The sequence below is a fragment of the Myotis davidii genome, unplaced genomic scaffold (assembly GCF_000327345.1).
Source record: "Myotis davidii unplaced genomic scaffold, ASM32734v1 scaffold208, whole genome shotgun sequence".
NCBI lineage: Eukaryota > Metazoa > Chordata > Mammalia > Chiroptera > Vespertilionidae > Myotis > Myotis davidii.
Genome location: NW_006299706.1, coordinates 1,408,122 through 1,422,333, shown reverse-complemented (window position 1 = coordinate 1,422,333; position 14,212 = coordinate 1,408,122). Strand labels below are relative to the sequence as shown.

The window sequence follows — 14,212 nt, the reverse complement described above, 5'->3', positions numbered from 1 at the left end:
CCTGCTGCATTTCACCCCATACACAGTTTCTCTCTTTCTCCCTTTCTCTTTCTCTAAAGTCAATGAATAAAAATTTTTAAAATAAATATATCTAAAAATTGGCCTTTACCCTAAAAATGAAAACATTTATCTGAGACAGACCTACATAAATGGAGAAATATGCCACATTCAGAGATTGGAAATATTTGGTACGATCTAAACTATATTACCAGTAGGATTTTCTGTAAAAACTGATAAACTGATTCTAAAATTTATATGGAAATGCAAAAGACCTAGGATCTTCAACATGATCTTTAAATAAAAATATTGAAAGACATTATCAGACTTCAAGAGTTACTATAAAGCACTTGAATCAAAACTGTGGTACTGGCATTCATATATGGAACAGCATAAGTAGCCCAGAAATAGAGCCACTTTTCTGTTTTTATTTGATTTGTGCACAGATACAAGCCCTTGACTGGACTCAAACCCACAACCCTTCAGTCCATGGGCCAAAGCTCCAACCACTGAGCCAACTGGCCAGAGCCCCGCATTTCGTTTATTCATTCATTCGTCAGTGGACACTTCTCTTGTTTCTACCTTTTTACAATTCTGAATAATGCTGCTATGAACATTAGTTTACTATTCTCTGTTGAGGACTCTGCTTTCAGTTTTGTTGTTGTTAATCCTTATCTGAGGATATTTTTCCATTGATTTTTAGAGAGAGGGGAAGGGTAGGGGAGAGAAAGAGAAAATTTTAGTGAAACTATCAACTACTTTATTAACAGAAAGATCTTGCAAAACATCTTTATTGAAAAACAGCAATGTACTCTTGTCACACTTTTAAAAATATTTAAACTTATTTTAACTGACTATTAACTTAAACATTATATAATATATTTAACTTTAAATAGTTGTTACTCTTTCATTGGTTTTTTCTATTCAGTATAGGAAATTGATTTTATACAAGTGAATGATAGATATGATTTTTAAATTTTCTCTATATATAGGTTGTTACATTTTTGAGAAATTGCTTTTAAACCATAAACATGTATTATATACAATCTTTAACATCTGTTCTCTCAATTGAGCAACAAAACATTGAACAATATTTCTTAAAAAACACAGAAGGGTCATATAGAGTAAGGAAATTGAAGAAGCCTCTTTAAGGTTGAAAGGGGGCTTTGAAATTGGCTTTAAATAGTAGAATTTTAATTTTTAAGAAGTTAATTATGAATATCCATGTAAACACTATTGAGTTATTTAAAATCAGGGAATCCTGTTATTAAAAACTCTTATACTTCGCCCCCCTTTTTTTAAGTACATTTTTATTGATTTCAGAGAGAGGGAGAGAGAGAGAGATAGAAACATCAGTAATGTGAGAGAATCATTGATCGGCCGCCTCCTGCAAGCCCCCTACTGGGGATTGAGCCTGCAACCTGGGCATGTGCCCTTGACCGGAATTGAACCCTTCAGTCCACAGGTTGACGCTCTATCCACTGAACCAGATCAGCTAGAGCTATTCTTCCCCTTTTTATAATCAGCTTTAGAGCTTTTATATTATGCATAATAATGAAGGAGAATAGGTGCCAGATGCTCTAGTTAGTAATTTTAATAAACAATTCTTGCCCGGCCAGTGTGGCTCAGTGGTTGAGTGTTGACCCATGAACCAGAAGGTCACTGTTTCAATTCCTGGTTAGGGAACATGCTGGGGTTGGGGTCTTGATCCCTGGGGTTGGGGAAGGGGACCGTGCAGGAAGCAGCTGATGATATTTCACTCTCATAGATGATGTTTCTATCTCTCTATTCCCTTCCTATCTCTAAAAATCAATAAAAAGTTTTTAAAATAATAATAATCAAAAAATCTTAGTGTTTTGTTTGCTTCATAATGTCCTGTGTATTTTTGGTAGTAAATTTGCTATGCTAGTTGTTTTATATAGACTACTATTAAAATATGTTTTCAGCATGAAAAAAAGTAGGTAAAAATTAAAGATTAGTGATGGAAAAATCCATAAAGTTAAAAATTAGATTTTTATTTTTCTAGTCAGTGCATATTAGATCTTGTGTATGAATAGATGTTCAAATTGATAGTTCTTTATTATTGTTGTTTTTGTTTCAGGAAAGTATCTAAGGCAAAAAAGAATTGACTTCCAGCTTCCTTATGACATCCTTTGGCAGTGGAAACATAATCAGGTACAATGAACCTATCTTACTAGGTTTCATTCTTAAGGCATGGCAGGGAGGGAATGCAGATCTTTTTCTCTGCCTCCTTGTTATGCTCTCATTTTAGGAAATATAAAGTGTCCCTGTGAAGGTTAGAGACTAAAAAAAAAGAATTTGCATTCATATTTAATGTGACCTATTTGCCTTTACTCATAATTCAAAATAGCAGTGAGTTTCTACTTTCCTGGGCAATCTTCTGTTATTATTCTGGACTTTTATTTTGGTAGCATAGATTCTGTCCTGTAAGAATCCGGTTTGATGCAGGTCTCCAGAGAATTTAGATGTACTGCAAGCAGCATGAAGAAATTTCAGGCTTTATTTTTGTTGGCTCCTTCCCATCAGTTTGGAATTTATTTTTCACATACAAAGGAAACAGGGGAAATGTTTAACACTCTTATGCTTTTAAAAGATCTTTAAGTATATTGGGAACTAAAAATAGGAAGATACTAGTTTTCTCTCTTGCCTCCTGCATGCCCCTACTGGGGATTGAGCCCCCAACCTGGGCATGTGCCCAGACCAGGAATCAAACCAGTGACCTATTAGTTCATGCATGGGTTGATGCTCAACTACTGAGCCACAGTGGCCAGACTTTTTTAATATATATGTTTTTATTTTTTAAACAGAGAGGAAGTGAGAGGGATAGAGAGATAGAAATATCGATGAGAAACATCATTGATTGGCTATCTCCTGCATGACCCCTACTGGGGATCAAGCTTGCAACCCAGGCATGTGCCCTGACTGGGAATTTATCCAGTGACCTCTTGGTTCATGGATTGATGTTCAGTTAGAGCCACACCAGCTGGGTTGATGCATTCTTAATTACAGTGTGAGAGCTCAATTTTCCTTCTTGCCCTATCCTCTTTATTCACTAAATTAATTGCCTTAATTAAAATGTGAAATGTGTTTTCCAACAATACCCACCTTGAAAAAGCCAGGGTACTAATTTTTTAAAATTTCATATACATATCCAGTTCATATAAGCAATCCCTAGGCAAGTTTTTCTCTTTTTTCATAGAGGCAAATAGAATCTTAATTTATCCAAATGAATAGCTTTGATTTACAATGTGTGATTTTCATTTAAGTTAATCCAACAACATGCTAAAGAAACACACTCCGGTTTGATTCAGTGGATAGAGCATCTGCCTGCGGACTGAGAGGTCCCGGGTTCGATTCCAGTCCAGGACACATGCCCAGGTTGCAGGCTCGATCCCCAGTGGGGGGCGTGCAGGAGGCAGCTGATCAATGATTCTCTCTCATCATTGATGTTTCTATGTCTCCCTCTTGCTTCTTCTCTGAAATCAATAAAAATATTTAGAAAAAGAAGAAGAAATATATCAGTCAGCCCTGGACAGCGTAGCTCAGTGATTAGCGTGTTGGCCCATGCACTGAAGGGTCTCAGGTTTGATTCCCAGTGAAGAGCATATACCTGGGTTTCTGGTTTATTCCCCAGCGCTGTTTGGGGCATGTGGGGGAGGCAACCAATCACTATGTCTCTCTCTTTTTTTATATATATATATTTATTGACTTCAGAGAGGAAGGAAGAGGGAGAGACAGACAGAAACATCAATGATGAGAGAGAATCATTGATCAGCTGCCTCCTGCACGCCCCTACTGGGAATCATGCCCACAACCTGGGCATGTGCCCTCCTAGCTCATAGGTCGATGCTCAACCATTGAGCCACACTGGCCGGGCTCCATGTGTCTCTCTCACATTGATGTTTCTCTCTCTCCTCCCTTCCTCCCTCCCTCCTATTCTCTCTAAAAAATGAATGGAAAAATATCCTTGAGTGAGAATTAATAAAGAAAAAAACCATTGTTCAAAATGCACTTTCTTTAAACCATTTTATATTTATATTTCTTCTATTGAACCTAGTTCTCTCACACTGATCTAGTAAGTCACCTTCTAATTTGGGGTAAAAAGTGATCACATCAAGAGTTTCCCTCAAATGTATCCAGCCCAGAAAGTCTTGTAACTATTTCCATGTAAGCAGAGCACATGGATAACTTCCTGTATTTTTAGTGATTAATGCTGCTGTCTGACATTTGAAGTTAAATGCTATATTAAGATTTTTCTTTTTTCTTCTAGCTATACAAAAAGCCAGATGTCCCACTATATAAAAAAATTCGTTCAAGTGAGTAATTTGGGAGCTATTTTTTCTGTCTCCATATCATCAGTGTTCCTCTTGGTCTGACGTTTTAAAAATTATCCTGTATGTTCACAAACTATTCTTTACTTTCTTCTTTCAAGATGTCTACGTTGATGTCAAACCCCTTTCTGGTTATGAGGCTACCACCTGTAACTGTAAGAAGCCAGATGATGACACCAGGAAGGGCTGTGTGGATGACTGCCTCAATAGGTACTATACTAAACAGATTCCTTAAAAAACATAGGCTTTACGATCTATATAAGATACTTCAGTTGGAGGGAAAAGTTAAATATGCTCTTTGATTTTGCCTCAGGAAGGTCCACATTGATACATAAAACATAATTAATAGGATGTTTTAGTCAGCTGGGGCTATTATAACAAAATACCATAGATTGGGTAGCTTAAACAACAGAAATTTATTCCCCACAGTTTAGGAGGCTATGAAGTACATGGTCAAGATGCCAGTAGATTCACTGTCTGGTGAGGATCCACTTCCTGGCTTATAGACAGCTGCCTTCTTGCATACTTACATGGCCTTGCCTGAGTGCATGCTCATAGACAAATAGTGCCTTTTTAACAGAGGCACTCTATCATGAAATTCCCACCCTCATCACCTAATAGAAACCTGTTTTCCTCTCAAAGGCACTACTTCTAAATACCATCACATTAGGGCTAGGTCTTCAGCTGTGAACTTTGGGAGCACATAAACATTCAGCTCAAATGTGGGATGAATACAGTAACTGAAAAAAATGATATTTAGAGTCTTACATATCCAGTTTTAAATCTTGTTATTTATTAGACCTGAACAATGTTATTAACCCCTCTAATAAAAATACCTTTTATGAGAAGTTTGTGAGGATTATATGAGTCAATGTTTATAAAGTATTAAGCACAGTTCTGGAAACTTTCCTAGATCTCTGTGTATAGTAGCCATAATGAGGAAGTAAAGTAGTCTGGTGGCAGTGAGAAATAAGAATGGGTTCATAAACCATTAGCATATAGCGGATACACATGAGAATTGAGTCAATGATAGCAACAAGAAATAGTAACACTATTGTCAGAGATAGAAAGTGTGGAATATGACTGGTTTGAAGATATAAATTATGATTTTCATTTTGGACCATTAATTTTAAAATGACAATGAGATTTCAGAGTGGAAATGTTTAATAGAGGCAAAAGAGTGAAAATAGATTTGTTGGTTTTGGTAATATAAGAAAATTTATAGCAAAAAAGAACCATTGAAATTCACATCAATATTTTCTGTTCTATATCGTTTTCCTGGGCAAAGGCAACTGCTTTCCTGGTCTCTAGTCAATTGTTCTCATGGCTGGGGAAATCAGTGTTTTAGTACCTACCTGCTGCATCAACATGCCAGTTGTGAAAATTGTACCTTACATACATCACTGTAAATTTCAAAATCTTCACATCTTAATTTGCAGCATCTACTTTTAGATTTGGGTAAATTTACAGTCTTGTTTTTAGGCACAATGTATAGAAACATGTTTTACTTTTTATATAATTAAAGGGCTTATCTTGGTTATTTATAAAAACAAATAGAATATATTTCAGTGCCTTCAACTCTAAAAACCACAAATTTTTAGCAACATCTGAATGATTGTTCTTTGGCAGAAATTTTTTAATTTGAAGTCTCTTTTCTCTCAGTACTATGCTATATTTATATTTTAGTTATTTTGTCCACCTAAACTATATTGTTGTGTGTGTTATGAAATATGGAAATATACTAGTGGGTGTAGGGTATTACGAACAGGGAGTTATAATTGAAACCACAAAAATAAATGAGCCTTCTAAAGAAAAGATGAACAAAGAATGTGTCATAGAAGGTACACAGGAAAAGGGGCTTCCTGTTTAAATAGAAAGACAGAAATCGTTATTGGAAGAAAGGTGGGAAATCCATTATCATAAATTATCAACAAAGTCCACAGAAAGAGGGCGTTTTCAGGAGAGCTGTTCAACAATATTCTTACAGCAAAGAAGTCAGCAAAAGGAAGAATAAAGGTGATGAATTTGACAGTAAGGCAGTGTCTTTTTCACAAGTTGATTGTCTTAAGTTGAAGAAGAATCCAATGGAGACTTTCTCTGCTTACTGCTCATTTATGTGATTTGACACTATACTATTTGTCCTTTAGATAAGGACAATATTTTTTGGAAGAATAAATGAAATGACTCTGAAAATACTTAAATTGTAAAGTATTAAATACTTTCTGTATAAAATTTATAAGTTATGATTTTAAACATAATATATTTTGATTTACCAATATATTCTTGGTCCTCCCTTGTTCATGCTAAATACCCAAACTGGGATTCCAAACTATAAAACAACTAAAAGGCTTCTATTAAAGATCCTAGAAATTTAAAAAGGAAAGCAGTGAGAGGGCATATGCATAACCATGTTCACTTACTGTGTTTAAAATTGTTTACTTGTTTATTCACTCCAAATTATAGGTTTAGCTAGTTATATAGACTGCTGATGTTTTTTTCCAATATGGAAATGTCTTTAAACTAAAGAAATATGGATTCCTATTTTTTAAAAAATTATGAGTATACTGACCTTTACACTTAAAAGTAGTTATGATGGTAAATTTTGTGTGTATTTTACTACAGTTTTTTTTTAAAAAATCTATAAATGGCCATGAGCTACTTCAAAACAAGATTGCAGTATAATCTGAAACTATTAATTTCTGTGTTGGTTGCAGTTCATTTACTCTTAGCACAGAGCTAAATAAGATAACTTTTACCCAGGATGCTAAGTGGACAATTAGCTTAATAATTTGCAAGGAGCATTTGGTGTTACAACTGGATTTGAAAATTTATACTGTTATTAATTTTTTAAGTTCTATATTATTACTTGTTAAGCTTGTTAGCCAATCTAACCTTGTTAAAATAATTTGGTATATTCATTTTAAGAATTCCTATAAAACATAAAATGGGTTTATGTAGGTATATAATGTTAATTGACATACAATTATTGCTTTTCTTTCTAGAATGATCTTTGCTGAGTGTTCCCCCAACACTTGCCCCTGTGGTGAGCAGTGCTGTAACCAGAGGATACAGAGGCATGAGTGGGTGCAATGTCTAGAACGATTTCGAGCTGAGGAAAAAGGTTGGGGAATCAGAACCAAAGAACCCCTAAAAGCTGGGCAGTTCATCATTGAGTACCTAGGAGAAGTTGTCAGTGAACAGGAGTTCAGGTAATTGATGATAGTCAGTAAAATGGTAAAAGTATCAGATTAGAATGGAAAATGGAATATTTGAAATTTACTTTCAATTTAATCATTAAGTGGCTTTCAATAATCTTTCTCCTTTTCAGAAACAGGATGATCGAGCAGTATCATAATCATAGTGACCACTATTGTCTGAACCTGGATAGTGGAATGGTGATTGACAGTTATCGCATGGGAAATGAGGCTCGATTCATCAACCACAGCTGTGACCCAAACTGTGAAATGCAGAAATGGTAAGGAAGCAGGGGATGGTGAAACCAAGAATCCCATAGAACAGAAAGCATTAAGGGTATCCAGAGATTGATCTTTGCACAGTGTCAATCAGCTTACACAAAGTAGCTTAGGCATTTCCCTATTATACCAGATCCTCCTGGCAAAAAGTAAGCCTCTGCTATTCTTCACTTCATCCTAACTACTTAGTCGGCCTACGCTCCAAGGAGCCTGAGGTTCGATTCCCAGTGAAGGGCATGTATATGAACTGCAGGTTTGATCCCCGGCCCCATTTGGTAGAAAATGTCATATATAAATATATAAAACATCTAGTATTTATTTACTGCTTACTTTGTCCTACGTACTGTTACATGGTTTGTCTCATAACAGTTCATTCAGCATAGGCCCCCTGAATTTGTAACCATGAGTATAAAAACAAGTGAATCTCTACTTTTAACTTTTGTCCTTTCTCTATAGGTCTGTTAATGGAGTTTACCGGATTGGACTATATGCTCTTAAAGATATGCCAGCTGGTACAGAACTCACTTATGATTACAACTTTCATTCCTTTAATGTTGAAAAACAGGTAAGCATGTGCCCGGCCAGTGTGGCTCAGTGGTTGAACATCAACCTATGAACCAGGAGGTCACGGTTTGATTCCCAGTCAGGGCACGTGCCCAGGTTGCGGGCTCAATCCCCAGTGGAGGGTGTACAGGAGTCAGCCAATCAATGATTCTCTCTCATCATTGATGTTTCTATCTCTCCCTCTCCCTTCCTCTCTGAAATCAATAAAAATATATTTTTTAAAAAACAGGTAAGAATAGTAAATCCAAGAGGGAGGTTGAACTTTGTCACAGTGCTCTGTATAACATAGGCCTTCAGTAAACATTACTGAGTTGTAGCCATTGAGAAGTACAGTGGAAAAAGCAGTTTCTCACTCTTAACTCCACTTTTATCTAGGATACACAGGTCTATGTTATTCTTTCAGAAGAGATTGCCCAATCATTTTTGGTCTCCAGTCAGTTCTTAAGTATTCTGGTGAAGTTTTTTCCAATATTTAATCTTATCTTTCAACTATTGTGGAAATCCACTTCATTCTCAATTAGTTGTTTTCCTCTCTGTGAAAGTTTCTTCATTCAAACTTATTGTTGGGTGTCCAGATGCTCTGGCATCCTATTTGAACCTATAAATGAAACGGCAGCCTAAAAGCATTATTCTCGTTCCTTTCAAAGCAACTGTGTAAGTGTGGCTTTGAGAAATGTCGAGGAATCATCGGTGGCAAGAGTCAACGTATGAATGGACTCACCAGCAGCAAAAGCAGCCAGCCTATAGCCACACATAAAAAGTCTGGACGGTCAAAAGAAAAGAGGAAATCTAAGCACAAGCTGAAAAAAAGGGTGAATAATAATTCCATGGCTTTCCTCAGAGGCAATTACTGAAACAAGGGAAATGCCAAAGGGTGGCATCCTCAGAGTGGTTTTAATGTTCTTGGAGGTGATTTCTGATTGATGTTTTTTTCCCCCTGCATTCTGATCCATCTCTTTTTCAGAGAGGCCACCTCTCTGAGGAACCCAGTGAAAACATGAATACTCCAACAAGATTGGCCCCCCAATTACAAATGAAGCCCATGTCCAATCGAGAGAGGTAAAAAGTAGATTTTCTTACCTGAGCTCTCTAAATTATGTGATGTGCTTGTCCGATTATTGAGCAGCTGTATATTTGAGCCATTTCTTTTGTACAGAAGATCCTTAAATAAGGATTCAAAGGGTCTGTGAACTTGGGTGGGGGGGGGAATTGTGTCTTTATTTTACCTACTTTCTAACTGAAATTTAGCATGACCTTAAATATGACTGTAGGCAACAACAACAAGTGTGTGTGTGTGTGTGTGTGTGTTTAGTATTTGCAGTTTCCATGAGTTTTGCCACCAATATTCATGTTCATATTATGTTACAGGTGTTACACATATCTCAAAATATCATTTAGGTTTATCTCTGCCTCAAGATTACAATAGTTGTTAAACCCTCAACTAGATATTGTCATGTGTTAAAAATTAATGTTTAAAATATTCTGAAAACTATTGCAGGATATTTAGTTTCTTTTTAATCCTATGTATTAAAATTACTTAAATTTTTAAATTAATTTTTTAAATGCTTTTAAAACATTGTTCAGAGAAGGATTATATGGGCTTCATCAGTGCCGGGAGCCGGTCCATCCTTGCTGTTTCAAGGGACCTGGCATATATGGCATACTGTTCTTAATATGTTTGCTCACCTTCTTGGCGCTGTGTTTTAACCAAGGTCACCTCTCTGAGAAAGGTTGTTTCCCCAGGTAGGGATTTTCCCCTGAAGTTAGGGAGGGAATAACTAGACAGAACCTGACTGGAGAACCCGGCTACAGAACCTGGCGACCGGACCTGGCTGGAGAACCTAAACCGAACCTGGCTGGAGAACCTAGCGAGAGAACATGGCTCCAGAACCTGGCTGGAGAACGTGGCTGGAGAACTTAGCAAGAGAACATGGACACAGAACTTGGCTGGAGATTGTGGCTAGAGATCCTGGCAAGGCTGCTGATCAACTGAACGCTGTCTCCGTGTCATTCCTTCTTCGCCGACTCCGTCCACACCTTTGGGGACCCCTGGACCTGCTGGGGCAGGACCCCAGCACATCAGTCTGCCAGAGGGATCCATACTTTGTTGATATATTAACAGCAGTCAAAAGGATCTTTAGTCATTTTTACTCTTCCTTGTATTCAAGGATTTGTTCATGTCAGAGGTTAAACAATGTAAACATGTCATATTTCTCAAGATACTCTATTTTTTTTTTTAAGTTCACGTCAGACGGGTCATGTGCCAGAAGCGTAACAAGGTTCATGGGCGGCACATCTCACACGGCAGCGTGAACACCCAATCATCACGCTTTCTAATTTTTTTTAAGATACTCTATATTTCCCCTGACTACACACTTTAATATCTTAGAAAGTTTATCCTTACTTACAATTTTACTATAATTTTAGCCACTTTTATTCTATTTCACTTTGTCATAGAAATTTTAAACTTCATTGAAACAGATGATCTAATCCAGTGGTTCTCTATTTTAGTTGCATGTTAGCCTAGGAAGCTTTAAAACGTCTGATGGCCCTAATCAGTGTAACTCGGTAGGAGCATCATCTCCTGCACTGGAAGGTCAAGGGCACATACCTGGGTTGCAGGTTCTGTCCTTGTTTGGAGGGCTCTCTCTGGAGGCAGCTAATCATTGTGTGTCTCTCTCCCCCTCTCTCTTTCTTCCTTCCTCCCTCCCTTTCTAAAATTAATTTAAAAGAAAAACAAAAAACGCTTTTGATGCCCAGGCCACACCCACGACCACTTAAACCAGAATTTTCAGAGATGGAATCCAGACATCAGTAGTTTATAAAGCTCCCCAAGTGATTTCAATTTGCAGCCAAAGTCAAGAACTATAAAATTGGTTTAATCTCCATTACAGAGGCCTATATTTGAGATTTATTCAAGCTAACATTGTTTTATATGTGTATTAGGGTGAAAATCAAATAATGGAATCATCAAAATAATGTGTAGGGTCAATCAAGGTACATGTAACTCATTTACATTTAGAGATCCATGTGAAGGCATTGCTGGTAGCATCGTTGCCCAGTGCATATCCATCCTAAATATCTTAGCTTATATCTGCCAATTCTCCTTCTCATAGCTAATCCTATGAGCTAATCCTGTACTTTATCTGAAAAACTTTCTTTAGAATTTTTACAAATACTCCATAAAGTTCTGCCTTCAAGTCAGGTTGTTTCAATTGCCAAAATATTTGTAGCCTTTAAGTCCCCAGGATTATCAGTAAATAATACAGGGAAATGTTTTATGTTATGTGAAAAAAAGTTAGGATGAAAAACTGAATAATGTTTTCTCATATATAATTCTCTTTATACAGCTGAATTCACTGATAAGTATTCATTTATAACATCTTAACAGTGGCTTACATAGAACAGACGTGTAATAAATGCTTATTGAATTAATGAATAAAAGGACTATTTTTTCCTTTCCTTGCAGGAATTTTGTATTAAAGCATCATGTGTTCTTAGTCCGAAACTGGGAGAAGATTCGGCAGAAACAGGAGGAAGTAAAGCACACCAGTGATAATATTCACTCAGCATCATTATATACCCGCTGGAATGGCATCTGCCGAGATGATGGGAACATCAAATCTGGTAAGGATTAGAAAAGTTTCTGCTAATTCCAAAAGGTTATCTCAAAGTGATTACACTAGTTACTTTCAAACAAACAGTCTATTCAAAAATTCCTTTTGGTCTGTTCCAAAAAAGTTAAGATCCAAGCATATGAACACCAGTCAGCAATAGTCTATCCCTCCAGCTCTCCACCTTCCTGTTTCTACTATGGGAAATAGGAAGAAACCCCCTTCCGTCACCTCCTAGACATCACCTACAGCCTGAAAGTCACTAGACATGAGATATAGGTAGTGGGTCCTTTGTCTTCTTTCCTACCTGGAAAATACCTTGCAGACAGGGTAAATAGTGATGACAGATGCAGAGGAAAATGACACCAGTGTTAATTTGAAGACTTTTTGCCCCCCACATTTAGACCAGCATTATATACACAGACCATCCGATTTCCTTTTTCTAACCTTCACGAGTGAATAATGTAATAGCATTCCTGATGCAGATTTATTATCCAGAGCAGATTCAAAGAAGAGAAATTGGCATGTCTAAATACTCTTCCTAACTGAAAATAGTGTTCAAAAGCTCATGCTCTTATTATTTTATTTCCCTCAGAAAATACAGGCATTCTGCATTGTGCATGAGGGAATATGCTGAGCTAGGGACTAGATAGAAATTTGCCCAAAATCTTCTATCCTCTCAGTGATTTGATTGGCATAAATTCTCTAAGTTTACAATTCAGTTAGTTCAAATCTTCTGGTAATAATAATAATTTCCTGAGTCTTTTATAGGTCAGGTACTGAGCTAGACACATTAAAAAGATGTTTATTTCATCTGCATAATTACTTCATGAGGAAAATACTACCACTAGTCCCATTTTACAGTTAAGGAACTGAGATACAGAGCGTTTAAGTAACTTGCCCAAGATCAAAATCTAGTAAGTAGAGAAGCCACAGTAAAAACACAGACTCATTTTGAAGCTCAGACCTTCAGCTACTACACTATGTAGCATTTGGCTACTAAAATAAGCTCGCTCTAACTTGCAGCATCTGTCTCTCTGGTAAACTTCATTGTTTTCTGATTTTCCTGTAAGAAAGAGAGAAAGAACTCTATGACTTCACCTAACCACTTCAACAAAAATTGAGCAAAGGGCAGAAAGTCATTGGGGGAGAAAAAGCCACATAGAGCTCCTCTTTTCCTGAAGCTAATTTTCACTTTATTCCTCCAGACGTCTTCATGACCCAGTTCTCCGCTCTGCAGACAGCCCGATCTGTTCGAACAAGACGGCTGGCAGCTGCAGAGGAAAACATTGAAGTGGCTCGAGCAGCCCGCCTCGCTCAGATCTTCAAAGAGATCTGTGATGGTATCATCTCTTATAAAGGTGACCATATCTACCCCAGATTCATTCTTCTTAGCTTTTTCTAAAAGTCATACCATTTATCCTCACTTGAGACATCCAAGAACAAGCGACAGTTTAGGATTAGGAAATTAGGAGGTTTATTTAGCTCTTCCTTTTGTCAGAGTATAGAATTACAGGACTGATTATAGTCTTTGGGAATTGTTGTTTTTAAATCCCTAGATCTTATAAGTCAAGTTTTTTCTATTTATTAGATTTACCGTAAGTATTATATTTAGAAATCACATTTTTTAGCAACAGTATAGAAAGAAGCAGGTCTCTGTCTTGGATAAAATTTTCCTGAATGCCCTAACCGGTTTAGCCCAGTGGATAGAGCCTCGGCCTGTGGACTGAAGGGTCCCAGGTTTGATTCCAGTCAAGGGCATGTACCTGGGTTGCGGGCACATTCCCAGTAGGTGGTGTGCAGGAGGCAGCTGATCCGATGCTTCTCTCTCATCGATGTTTCTAACTCTCTATCCCTCTCCCTTCCTCTCTGTGAAAAATCAATAAAATATATATATTTTTAAAAATTGTCCTGAATAAAGCAGTGACATCTATAATAATAAAAGCTTAATATGCTAATTAGATCAGACAGCTGACTGACCTTGGTCCGAAGCCGCGACAGGGACTGAGGCAGAAGCGGTTGGGGCGATCAGGCAGGCAGGCGAGCAGTTAGGGGCCAGCGGTCCCAGATTGGAAGAGGGATGTCTGACTGACGGTTTAGGCCCCGTGGGATTGGGCCTAAACCGTCAGTCAGACATCCCCCAAGGGGTCCGGATTGCCAGAGGGTGCAGGCCAGGCTGAGGGGGACCCCCACCCCCCCCCCCACCACCGGC

General features: G+C 37.4%; 1 protein-coding gene across 6 annotated transcripts in view; it reads left to right on the top strand.

Moving 5' to 3' along the window:
* The window catches only part of ASH1L (ash1 (absent, small, or homeotic)-like (Drosophila)), a 127,722-nt gene that overhangs the window by 93,657 nt on the left and 19,853 nt on the right, over positions 1-14,212 (top strand). For all 6 annotated transcript variants that reach the window (XM_015571690.1, XM_006775695.2, XM_015571694.1 and 3 more), the window contains 10 exons: positions 2,099-2,172; positions 4,289-4,334; positions 4,451-4,559; positions 7,352-7,558; positions 7,678-7,824; positions 8,279-8,387; positions 9,034-9,198; positions 9,351-9,445; positions 11,856-12,013; positions 13,209-13,361. In XM_015571690.1, coding sequence (XP_015427176.1) covers positions 2,099-2,172; positions 4,289-4,334; positions 4,451-4,559; positions 7,352-7,558; positions 7,678-7,824; positions 8,279-8,387; positions 9,034-9,198; positions 9,351-9,445; positions 11,856-12,013; positions 13,209-13,361 — 1,263 coding nt within the window. The remainder of the gene's footprint in view (positions 1-2,098; positions 2,173-4,288; positions 4,335-4,450; positions 4,560-7,351; positions 7,559-7,677; positions 7,825-8,278; positions 8,388-9,033; positions 9,199-9,350; positions 9,446-11,855; positions 12,014-13,208; positions 13,362-14,212) is intronic.